Source organism: Chiloscyllium plagiosum, chromosome 39, assembly GCF_004010195.1.
Source record: "Chiloscyllium plagiosum isolate BGI_BamShark_2017 chromosome 39, ASM401019v2, whole genome shotgun sequence".
Lineage (NCBI taxonomy): Eukaryota > Metazoa > Chordata > Chondrichthyes > Orectolobiformes > Hemiscylliidae > Chiloscyllium > Chiloscyllium plagiosum.
The window spans coordinates 6,555,078-6,567,400 of NC_057748.1; the positions used below are offsets into that span (position 1 = coordinate 6,555,078).

General features: G+C 41.4%; 1 protein-coding gene across 2 annotated transcripts in view; it reads left to right on the plus strand.

Annotated features, from left to right (window-relative positions):
- aldh16a1 (aldehyde dehydrogenase 16 family, member A1) overlaps positions 1-12,323 on the plus strand; it is an 81,352-nt gene that overhangs the window by 32,752 nt on the left and 36,277 nt on the right. For both annotated transcript variants that reach the window (XM_043679625.1, XM_043679624.1), the window contains exons 6-8: positions 5,590-5,774; positions 9,245-9,397; positions 9,996-10,193. In XM_043679625.1, coding sequence (XP_043535560.1) covers positions 5,590-5,774; positions 9,245-9,397; positions 9,996-10,193 — 536 coding nt within the window. The remainder of the gene's footprint in view (positions 1-5,589; positions 5,775-9,244; positions 9,398-9,995; positions 10,194-12,323) is intronic.

Below are 12,323 nucleotides of genomic sequence, written 5' to 3' on the forward strand. Positions count from 1 at the left end.
GTCATGAATGCTTGTGCTGTGGAACTTGCCATGGTCTGATTCAAATAAATCTGCAACAGCAACATCTACCCAGCAATGTAGAAGATGGACTGGGTATCCCCTGTAGATAAAGGTAGGGTGATAATTGGCCAGGTGGGGTTATTTTTATTAGTCTATCCCGATCATCAGCAAAGTGATTAAAGGGGCCATCAATAGTGTTATCAACCAACAGCTTCTCAGCAAATTCTGCTCCGTTTGCATTCTCCCAGCCTCACTCAGCTTTTGACCTCTATACAGTTTTGGTTCAAAAATGGACAAAAAGGCTGAACTCTGAGTGTGAGTGTGACTGGTCTGGACATTGTAAGATGTCAAAAGAAGAGTCATATTGGATTCAAACCAGAAACCTTGTTTCTGTCCCAATAGGTGCTACCAGACCTCCCATGTTTCACCAATATTTTCTTTGTTTGCTTTTGAGTCAGTGGTAATTGGGGGAATACTCCTTCAATGTCACTGGGACAAATTCAGAACTCCTTTCCAACTAGCACTGTGGATATATCTACAATTAATGGTTGGTTCAGGAAGGCAGTTTACCTCCACAAGGGCAATTAGCGATGGACAATAAATGCTGTCCTAGCCAGCAAAGCCCAAATCGCCTGACTAAATGTCAGAGTGAAACTGGGTATGGATATTGTTGCATTGAAGAGTCCAATTATCATTTATTGCAACTAACTATTGAGTACAAGAAAATATTCTGAGGCACATAATTGTCTCGACTCATTAAGCCAGTACATGGATCCCTGATTTATGAACATCCAACTATTGAAAGCCTGTACTTACAATTGCAATCCCATATGTGGATGTAATTTTGAAGACCCAAGGTAAGAACATTTCATTTAGGAACAGCTGCTTTACATGGTCTTGTGCTGTGTTCCCACTTGCATACAAATTGACTTGCAAACGGACTCCAGAATGCAACCTGTTCACAACCCAATGACTTCCTGTAGTTTAAACAAAGCAACAAGCTTTCAGTAGAGTGTCGTGCCTCACATAACCTAAAGCAAGATGGAGTATGCAACCTCTATACCCTCCAATCTAACGTTATGTAGAGGGCATATCTCTTAAAGGTATACTGATGACGAGACAACACGACAAAATTTTTATCTCTTATCCTAAGATTGTGATGTAGCTTTAGATTACATTCCCTCTAATTTTCCCTGAGACCATGCACACTTCGCAAGGTTAATGCATCCACCCATTGATCATCCACCAAGGGGCTTTGCAGCTGAGAGGGAATGTTTGGTTGTAGACACCATAAACATGGGCAATAACCTCTTGGGATATAGAGGATAGTCAACTGCCCCAAGTTGTTTGACAGGAGCGTTATCAATAAAGGATATTCTAATTTATCAAAATTTGATAAAGAGCCGCATTAGGAGATGTTAATATAAATGGTTAGGGAAGGATTTTATGTAGTCTTTTTTTAGTGGAGGGGGAGGTGATGGAACTTAGAGAGATGACTCTTTGGATCAATATTTTAAGGTGACCTTAATGGCTGAAAGGGGATCTTACTGATATCAGGAGAGGTACCTATCCAGAGATTTGATCTTTCTAAGATAGCAGAGGAATGCTAAGCGATAGGCAGCAAAGGATGATAGATGAGAGACTAGCCAGTATAGTATTGGAATAGCTGTGTCCAGAGATTGCTCCTGAATCTGCTATACTCTGGCTCTTGGTGATTGGAGTTCAGCTGCCTTGTAACAGTAGGAATGCCATCAATATAAAGCAAGAAGCAAGTAAATTAATCCAGAAAGCGCATTTCTTTTTGTAATGCACAAATATGGAAATATGAATTTAGAATGGAAAACATTGACAGAAGACAACAACAGGATGCAAGGTTTTATAGAAGGGGTGTGTGCAGATAGGCAATTAAAAAGTGTGAAATGATAGTTCAAAATGATGGAAATAATTTGAAGCATGTTTTTCAATAATTCTGCTTGCTTTATGTTTTTACATCATCTCTTTGCTGTTCCCTACACTGTAATGTTTGTTTATTTGAGAAAGCTAACTTTAAAATTGTTTTTGTGTGCCCACTTTATTCATACTCCTGTTGTCCCATTAATTTTGAAAACATTTTGACCGGGGGAGAGGGTTCCATAATCAGTTTTTGTCGGTGATTGGTTGCTCAGTGTTGGCTCATTCACTTCGTAGTAAGAAGATTGGTGCTTCCAACCCAGTTCCACCGTGGTTAAAAAGGGGTTTAGCATGCTTGCTTTCATTCTCAGTCTGGAAATAGGAGTTGGGAAGTCATGTTGAGGTTGGTAACATTGGTGAGACCTCTTCTGGAGTATTGTGTCCAATTCTGGTCGCCCAGTTATAGGAAGGATGTTATTAAGCTGGAGAAGGTTCAGAAGAGATTTACCAGGAGATTGCAGGGATTGGAAGATTTGAGTTATAAAGAAGTGCTGGATAGACTGGGACTCTTTTCACTGGAGCAAAAGAAGTTGAGAGGCAACTTTATCGAAGTTTATAAAATAATGAGGAGTATTGTTAGTTAATGGTAGATGTCTTTTCTCTAAGATGGTGGATTTCAAGACGAGGGGGTGCATTTTTAAGATGAGAGGAGAGAGATTTAAAAATGTGTGGGGGCAAATTTTTTTACATAAGGTGGTTTGCATGTGTAATGACATCCTGAGGAAATGTGGATGTGGGAACGATTACAGCATTTAAAAGACATTTTGGATAAGTACATAAAAAGGAAAGGTTTCAAAAGTTATGGGCCAGGGGTAGGCACATGGGAGTAGTTTAGTATGGGATTATGTTCGGCATGGACTGATTGGACTGAAGGGTCTGTTTCTGTGCAGTATGACTCAATGTTATAGAACATTACAACACAGTACAGGCCCTTGATATTGCGCTGACCTGTGAAACCAATCTGAAGCCCATTTAACCTACACTATTCCATTCTTGTCCATATGTCTATACAATGTTCATTTAAATGCCCTTAAAGTTAGAGAGTCTACTAGTCTGAGTAAAGAAACTTCCTTTGTCCTATATATATCATCCTTTAATTTAAAGATATATCCCCTCATGTTAGCCATCACCATCCCAGGAAAAAGGCTCTCGCTGTCCACCTTCTCTAACCTTCTGATTATCTAATGTCTCAATTAAGTCACCTCTCCACTTTCCATCTAATGAAAACAGCCTCAAGTCTCTCAGCCTTTCCTCATAAGATCTTCCCTGCATACCAGGTGATATCCAAGTAAATCTCCTTTGAACCCTTTCCAAAGCTTCCACATTCTTCCTATAATGTGGTGACCAGAACAGTACGCAATACACCAAGTGTGGCTGCACCAGAGGTTTGTACAGCTGCAGCATGACCTCGTTGTTCCAAAACTCAATCCCTCTACCAATAAAGGAAACCCTATCAACTTTAAAGGATCTATGTACATGGACACAGAGATCTCTCTGCTCATCTACACCATCAAGAATCTTACCATTAGCCCAGTACTCTGCATTCCTGTTACCCCTTCCAAAGTGAATCACCTCACACTTTTCCACATTAAACGCCATTTGCCACCCCTCAGCCCAGCTCTGCAGTTTATCTATGTCCCTCTGTAACCTACAAAATTCTTCGGCACTATCCACAACTCTACAGGCCTTAGTGTCATCCGCAAATTTACTGACCCATCCTTCTACGCCCTCATCTAGGTCATTTATAAAAATGACAAAAAGCAGTGGACCCAAAACAGATCCTTGCGGTACATCACAAATAACTGAACTCCAGGATGAACATTTCCCATCAACCACCACCCTCTGTTGTCTTTCAACTAACTAATTTCTAATCCAAACTGCTGAATCACCCTACCGTGGGGATCCTTAGCAGACGCCTTACTGAAATCCATATACACTATATCAACTGATTTACCCTCATCCATCTGTTTGGTCACCTTCTCAAATAACTCAATAAGGTTTGTGAGGCACGACCTACCCTTCTCAAAACCATGTTGACTATCCCTAATCAAATTATTCCTTCCTAGATGATTATAATCCTACCTCTTATAATCCTTTCCAATACTTTACCCACAACCAAAGTAAAGCTTGCAGGTCAATAATTATCAGGGTTGTCTCAACTCTCCTTGAACAAGGGAACTACATTTGCTATCCTCCAGTCTTTTGGCACTATTTCTGAAGACAATAATGACATAAAGATCAAAGCCAAAGGCTCTGCAATCTCCTCTCTGACTTTCCAGAGAATACAAGGATAAATCCCATCCAGTCCAGGGGACCTATCTATTTTTACACTTTCCAGAACTGCTAATACTGCCACCTTTTGAATCACAATCCCATCTAGTCTAGTAGCCTGTATCCCAGTATTCTCCTCGACGACATTGTCTTTTTCTAGTGTGAATACTGACAAAAAAATTCATTTAGCACTTTCCCATCTCCTCGGACTCCACATGCACAGATTGACTGATTGACAGAAATAACTTGGATTTATAAACAAAGTTAAAGGTCTGGATGTATGAGCTGACTCTTCAGGGCAGAATGAAGGGAAGCACCTTTGGAGGTGCTCTCTTTCAGGTGAGAGGTTAAACCAGGCCTCTATCCTGAAATCGTTGAGTTAGAAGGATCCCATCATGAATGAAAAACAGCAACATTTCATTGGTGTCTTGTCCAACATTTATCTCTGAAGCACCATCATCTAAACACGTGGTTTAACCATTTATTCCTTTGCTCTTTCTTTGTTTTCTGATTATCTGTGTTCAATTCTGGTCTCCCTGCTGCAGGAAAGATGTTGTGAAACTTGAAAAAGTTTAATAAAGATTTACAAGCATATTGCTGAAGCTGGAGAGGTTGAATAGGCTGGAACTATTTTCACTGGAGCATCAGAGGCTGAGGGGTGAGCTTAGATGTTTATAAAATTGAGAGGGGCATGGATAGGGTGAATAGCCAAGGTCTTTTCCCCAAGATACAGAAACTAGAGGGCATAGGTTTAAGGTGAGCGGGGAAAGATGTAAAAGGGTTCTAAACGGCAGCATTTTCACGGAGGGGGTGGTGCATGTATGGAAGAAGCTGTCAGCAAAGATGGAGACCAGTACAATTTCATCGCCTTATTTGCTGTTATAATTACAATCAGAACAGCATCTGGATGGATACATGAATATGAAGGGTTTGGAGGGATGTGGACCAAATGATGGCAAGTAGACTATGTTGATTTAGGATATCTGGTCAGCACGGACAAGATGGACCGAAGGGTCTGTTTGAGTTGTACACCTCTATGTATTTGAGCTGTGAGCACGTTTTAAATGGGACTGACCTAACTAGGTGCAAAATGCTTTGGAACTGAGATTATGACAGATTGTATATAAACCCAAGTTATTTCTTTCAATCAAAGTCAAAGGTCTGAAGGCAGGGCATTGCTGCATCATTAATGTGACACCTCCAGATTTATTAAATATATTTAATCTGTAGTGTGGTGAAGATTGAGGATTAAGATTTTTAACTATAATGAATGTTAATCTGAAATGGCATTGGTGAAGATCCTAAAGAAATGTGGAAATGCTTTAAATGCCCATCTCTAGCCTGACCTGCTTCCCCTCTCCATCTCAGGTAACACGGTTGTATTGAAACCTGCCTCATATACCCGACTCACTGCCCTACTGTTTGCTGAGATCTGTGCAGAGGCCGGCCTCCCACCCGGTGTGTTCAATGTGGTGACCGGAAATGGAGCATTTGGCAGCAAACTGGCGATGCATCAAGATGTGGACAAGGTCGCTTTCACTGGCTCCACCACGGTACTGCATTGGATAAATTCTTAGAGATGTTTCTATTGGTTCTGTTTATGTGACCCCACCTCACCCTGTCTCAATATTAAAGTGCTGTGGTCTTTCTGTCAGCCTTCTCCCTTACTGCATTTACTTCCAGCCCTCCAAAATAAAAGTGTCAACCTGCTGTCAATGTTACTTTGTGCAAATCTGACAACGTTTAATCATGACGGTGAGTTGCCTGTCACTTGACCAGCTGACAAATGGATTTGATCCACTGATAGCTTTGGGGAGAAAAGAGGCCAGCCTTTTGAATGGAGGTACCTAATGCAGTTATTTGAGCACTGGTTTGTGGTGCTTTCAGGATCCTTAAGTAATTTCAGGGCTGAGATTCCAAGATTTTCAACTCTTAAGGGAATCAAGGGCTATGGGGAAAAGGAAGGAAAGTGGAGTTGAAGGTTATCAGATCAGTCAGGATCTCATTGAGAAAGCTCCGCCATTCAATAGGCTGAAAGGACCAGAACCTGGCCAATGTCTTAAGGCTCCAATCAATCAGCAAATGTAGTTGCCTTGGAATAGAGGCACTGCAATTTTATTACTCAGCTCATACAAAATAGCAATCCGGTTTCATCTGGCGTTCCATGGAGGGTGGTAGAAAGGGTCTTGGCACTTCTTACTGGGTGCCAGGTGTTCCCCTCTGCTTATGGCTAATAGTATCCTATCTCAAAATTGCAATTAATGTTCAGACATTTGAGACCTTTTAAAGTGGTTGTTTCTCGATCTCAACAACCATGTCCCTGATAAATGGAGTGAGCCAAAGCCTGTACTTTCCTAAATGGTCCGATTGTGCTTATTGGAAAACCACTTTATTTGCAATTCCCAGTGTGACGTTAACATAAATGAATTGGCTGTGTTTTGCCAACATCACTTGTAACTCTTGCGTTTTAAATGTTTTGCATTGAAAGTGCCTGTCAGCTAACATTTAAAAACCCTAAGCGTTCTTGTGAACATTAACAGAAACCCATCCTGCATCAAATCTGTACTGAACCTGTTCTGAAAGTACAGGGAGTCATTTATTCTTGTATGTAACTCATACTGTACTGGGAGTACTTCAGTTTAGAAGATGTTTGTGTTCCTGATCTGTATCTAGCTAGCTATCCAACCTGAACTGAGCTGACCTTACTTGCTGGACCAAGATGGAGGAGTTGTTGGCACCCATTAATGGGAAACAGTAATACTCTTTACCTCTGGCACAAAAGCATCAGAAAAGTTAATATGCATTCTGCTGGGTTTTGCTTATTGCTGCTGCGTTTTGATTTTGGCTTGAGACTTAATGTTCTTCCTGTAAATCACAAACTGGCTTTAAATGAAATAACATTGTGCTTCTGATTCTGCTGCTTTAACTGTGTAGAAATTGACATCTTTGATTGGAAGAGCTTTAGTGAAGAAGCAGAAAACAAATTGAGAGGGAGAATTGTGCGTGTCCGGTTTTGAGGGGATGAGTGTCTAGCGTAATTATCTTGCTGTTCAGATTCAGCGGCTAACTGACTTCATACCAGTCATCCAACATGAAACCTGTTAGCACATTGTGTTTCAGTGTTGGAAGATACAGAGCCCACTGTAAAACAGAGTAGTGCATTCCCTTTGGTCCTGCAGTGACCTTCCAGCTGCTGACAAAATTCTTTTGACTGATGGATGTGAGCGATCGTGTTAAAATCCCCATTCTGTCCATTGTGGCATGATCCCCAAGCCAGAAACATAATTAGTGTTGGGAGCTGTGCAACTCCATCTGGGAGTCAGTGAAATGGTTTGCAGTTATTCACCAGCTTTTCCTGATAATCAGTGTTTAGAATACTTAGTGTGTTGCTAGGCTGAACAGAACAGCTGTAAGCTTTTGGCCTCTAATCTGAAATGAATTTATTGAGCCAACACTTTGTGCACTCTAATTAATCTCAGCATCACTGAACAAGCGGTGCAGGAGGAGAAATACTAACCAGAGTACCAGCTCCTGATTCCTTTTCGCAAGCAGACCTTGAATAGAGGGTAGCTAGTCTTCCATGAATAAATGTTCTGATTCTGTCACGTCATCTCTCCCACCTCGAGCAAGTTCTGAGGCAATGTGCTGAAACACTGGCCATGCTCATGGAACTATGGCAGAATGAAAAATCAGTGTCTTCAGGCAAGGGACAAAATTGTAAAGGGAAAGAAACTTGCTGTAGCAAGCCTTCAGAAACTGTCCACAAGGAACTAGTTGGTGTAAGAGGACCTCTGTGGAGATGTGTACTAGCAGGAGATGGTTATCGAAGGGCAAAGAACTTGCTGATTTTTGTGGGAATAGCTAGTTGCTCTAGCCCATCCCTGTAGCACAATCCTTCCAGTTCTCTGCTAACAACTTCTATGGGATGTTGGGCATTTCTCTTTTTACGAATGTGCAGACTATGTGGTGACCTACTTGAGTCATAGGATCTCTATAATGTGGAATCAGGCCATTTGACCCGTCAACATTGACCCTCTGCAGACCATGCCATCCAGACTCACCCCCCCTATCTTATCTCAATAATACAATGGTCTATCCACCTAGCCTTCGCATTCTTGGAAACAATGTGCAATTTACCATGGCCAACCACCTAACCTTCATGTCTTTGGACTGTGGGAGGAAACTGGAGCATCCAATGGAAACACAGACATCGGGAAAATGTGCAAACGCCACACAGACGGTGGTTGAATTAGACCCAAGTCTTAAGTGCTGTAAGGCAGCAGCGCTAACCAGTGTGCCTCTGTTCTGCTCCCGAGGTTTAACAGATTTTGAGAGAAATTGAGAGAAAATTAATCCTGACAAATTGTCCTTCTTTGCAAAAGGTTAAGAATGGGAAGTTAGGAGTAAAAAGGAAAGTCAAGAGTGAATGTTTTCACCCAAAAGGATGATTGATTCAAGAAGCAGGCTACTTGAAAAGGCTGTGGAATGCAGCGTAACTGGCTTCAAGATCCCATGTTTCGAGAACCATCATGACATGGAGGGTAAACCTGAATAATTGGGTCACCTTCTGGTGTGATGATTAAAGTTTGAAGCTAATTGTTTTTTTTTGAAAGGTGAAGATGTTGGGTTTTGTGTCTTTTTTAATCAGGTTTTAATAAGAACAAAAGAAGTAGGAGCAGGAGTAGCCCATTCAATCCCTGGGCCCTACTCTGCCACTCAGTATAGTTTGACAGATCTACTAAATTCCTACTTTCTTCCCTGAACCCGATATCTCATGATTTCTTGAGAGACCGAAAATTTATCTTACTCTGTCTTTACTTGATGGAACATCCACCGACCCCTGGGTTAGGCCATTCTGAAGATTCACAGTGAAGGAGCTTCTCTTCAATTTGGCCTTTATCTCGCTGTTCAATATTTCCTAGCCAAGGGTATGAATCTCTGCATCCACCCTGTCGAAAGCCTTATAAATCCTACACGAAACTCCTTTGATTCTGATTACTGACCCTTTTAATGTAACACGCAGGTCGGCCAGCTCCTCCGTCGATCTACAGCTGGCACTGGCAAGAAACTATCACTGGAACTTGGTGGGAAATCTCCTTTCATCGTGTTTGATACAGCTGATTTGGACAGTGTGGTGGAAGGCCTTGTGGATGCCATTTGGTTCAATCAAGGACAGGTGAGAACAATGGCTCAGAGTTTAGATAAGGCATGTCATATATTTTCCAAACAACACACCCCCACAAGTATGCGCCGTTGTCACCCAGTTCAAACATTTGGTGCTTTTGGCAGTATTTGTTTCATTATGTAATAGCATACCTCTGATGGCAAGGATTGCAAGCAAGGCTGTGTAAAAGACTATGATGATGATGTGTCAAGGATCCTAAGCAGGATGACCAAGTGTATTAGTTTGACTGGTGGAGAAATCAGTTCCTGACTCTAGTCAGTGGCCTCTATTGATAAGTGCCACTGCATGGATGTCTTTGATCAGGACAGGTAGTGTTTAGTTGCAATAACCCTGTCCCCAACATGAAATAACCTTATCCAAACTTTTGCATCAGGGCTTTGTAGTGACTGACATCAGTCCTGAATTTGGTTGGTACTGAGCAAGAGGAGCTTTACCTCTAATCTGTCAAGGAAATCTACAATCAAACACTAAATTGAAAGTGTTTTCGCACCCCAGTTTTTGTTATCGCTCGCCTTGAGTATTCAACAGTGATAGCTAGAAGATAAATTGCTGTAGGTCACTTCAGGATTTTGGTGTTTCTCTGTTGTAGGTTTGCAGTGCTGGTTCTAGACTGCTAATGCAGGAATCAATTGCTGACAAGCTAATTGACCAGTTAAAGCAGAGGATGCAACGCCTGCGTGTAGGAGACAGCCTGGACAAGGGCATTGACATGGGTGCATTGGTGGATGAATCACAGAAGAAGACGATTATGGAATATGTAGAGCAGGCGAGGAGTGAAGGAGCAGAGGTAAGAGATTAAAAATTATACATAATTTTAAAAAATTTGTTCCACGGATGTGGATGTCACTGACTGGACTAGCATTTATATCCCATCCTTAATTGTCAATGAACAGTTAAGAGTGAGCCATATTGCTGTGGGTCTGGAGTCATACGTGTGTCAGAAGAGGTGAGGACAGCAATTTCCTTCCCTAAAGGTTTTAGTGATTCAAATTGTCTGAAAAGCCTATCCGCAATGATTTCATGGTCATTATTGGACACTTAAAACATAGAACGGTAAAGCACAGGAATGGCCCCAACCTGTGATGTTGTGCCGAACATGACTGTTCAGGTCCTGCCATTAACTGTATACTTTTCCTTAACATTTCCCTCAACAATTGATTCCAGATTTTTATTAGATTCAGAACATGATGTGGATTTATGAATTAATAGTCTCGTGATAATGCCACCCAGCCATTGCCTCCCCCTTAAATTCAGTTCCATTTCCTAATAGTCAGCTCTTGCTCCTATTTCATATGTTCAGCTCCTACATACTAAGGTGGCATTAGTCTGTGAGCAATTCCTACATTTGCACTTAGGATTAGATTACACACAACTTGATGCTAGCTGGTACATTAAGCAGATCATCTATTCAACACCTGCACATAGGGAAAAGTTCTAAATAAAGCACATGCATTGAGATTTAATCTATTGAGTGAAGATTTTCCACTGCAAGATATTATTCCATTCTGTCCCATTCAGAAAGGAAAGGATACATGCTTAGAGTAGTCTCATTCATTCTACTGAGGGTTGACATTTTGAACTGGCCAATTCAAAACTGGATGGGCATCAATCCTATGTCCTTCCTGTAAAAATTCCCTGCAGATAACCTCAAGAGATATGATAAATGAGTGGTAATCCCAGCACTACTTTCTGCCTGTGAGTGGAGTGGAATTGAGGTGCTCTCTTTAAATTTATTCTTTCAATGAAGTTGGAACTTGCATACCTCCCTCAATTATTTCTTGCTCCTATAATCTTCAAATTCTTAAGACCCAAAAAGTTGCTATCATCAGATCTGTTTGATCCAGTCTGGTGATCTGTACTGTGAAAGCTAGCTCTGGAACCTAAAATTAATTCAATAATTGGATTGGCAAGTTGCCAGTTTGAACATCTTTTGTTTCAGTCCAGAATGATTGCATTGATTATTTCTCTTTCCAGTATCTCCTGAATGCCTTGCCTGATAGTCCAATTGGTGTTGTCCAACATCCAAGATCTCACTCAATTCTGAAGACGATTCATTGGGTTTGAAGCATTCATTCTGATTCTCTCTCCACAGCTACTGCTGAGTTTCTCCGGTATTTTTATTTTTCATCCTGTTGCCTGCCATGCATATGCAGACTTTTGACAGTGAATATTAGGAGACGGTTTTACTTGTGGGGAAGTTGCAGCCAAGCCTGGTTGCGTCATCAATCACGTGGAAACATGTGGTTTCAGTTGTGGTCTGCATTATCATATCTAGATGCGTTCTGTTTCTCACCCTACATTTCCTGCCTGGGCTGTTGAGTCTAAATGTGACGCTACCACTTGAGATGGATGAGATAACACAACTCAACAAAAAGCAGGGATTGCAACACTAAGTTCATTTCATATTGTAAAGATTACAGGATCTTAAGGAAAAGCTTTTAGTGTCAGATGGAAACTTGAGATTGGGAAACACTTTTTCTGAACAGACTCCAGTGCACAAATAGCTGCACTAACGACAACTTAATATAATTAATCGAACTATAAGCGACATGCATTCAAGGGGGCAGCTCAGTGGTTAGCACTGTTGCCTCACAGTGCCAGGGACCTGGGTTCAATTCCCACCTTGGGTGACTGTCTGTGTGGAATTTGCACATTCTCCCCGTGTCTGCGTGGGTTTCCTCTGGTGCTCTGGTTTCCTCCCACAATCCAAAGACATGTAGGTCAGGTGAATTGGCCATATTAAATTGCCCAAGGTGTTAGGTGACTTTAGTCAGGGGTAAATATAGGGTAGGGGAATGGGTCTGGGTGGGTTACTGTTTGGAGGATCGGTATAGACTTGTTGGGCCGAAGGGCTGTTTCCATACTGAAGGAAATCTAATCTAAAATTGCAGGGACCCATTCTGTCCTAACAAAAGGA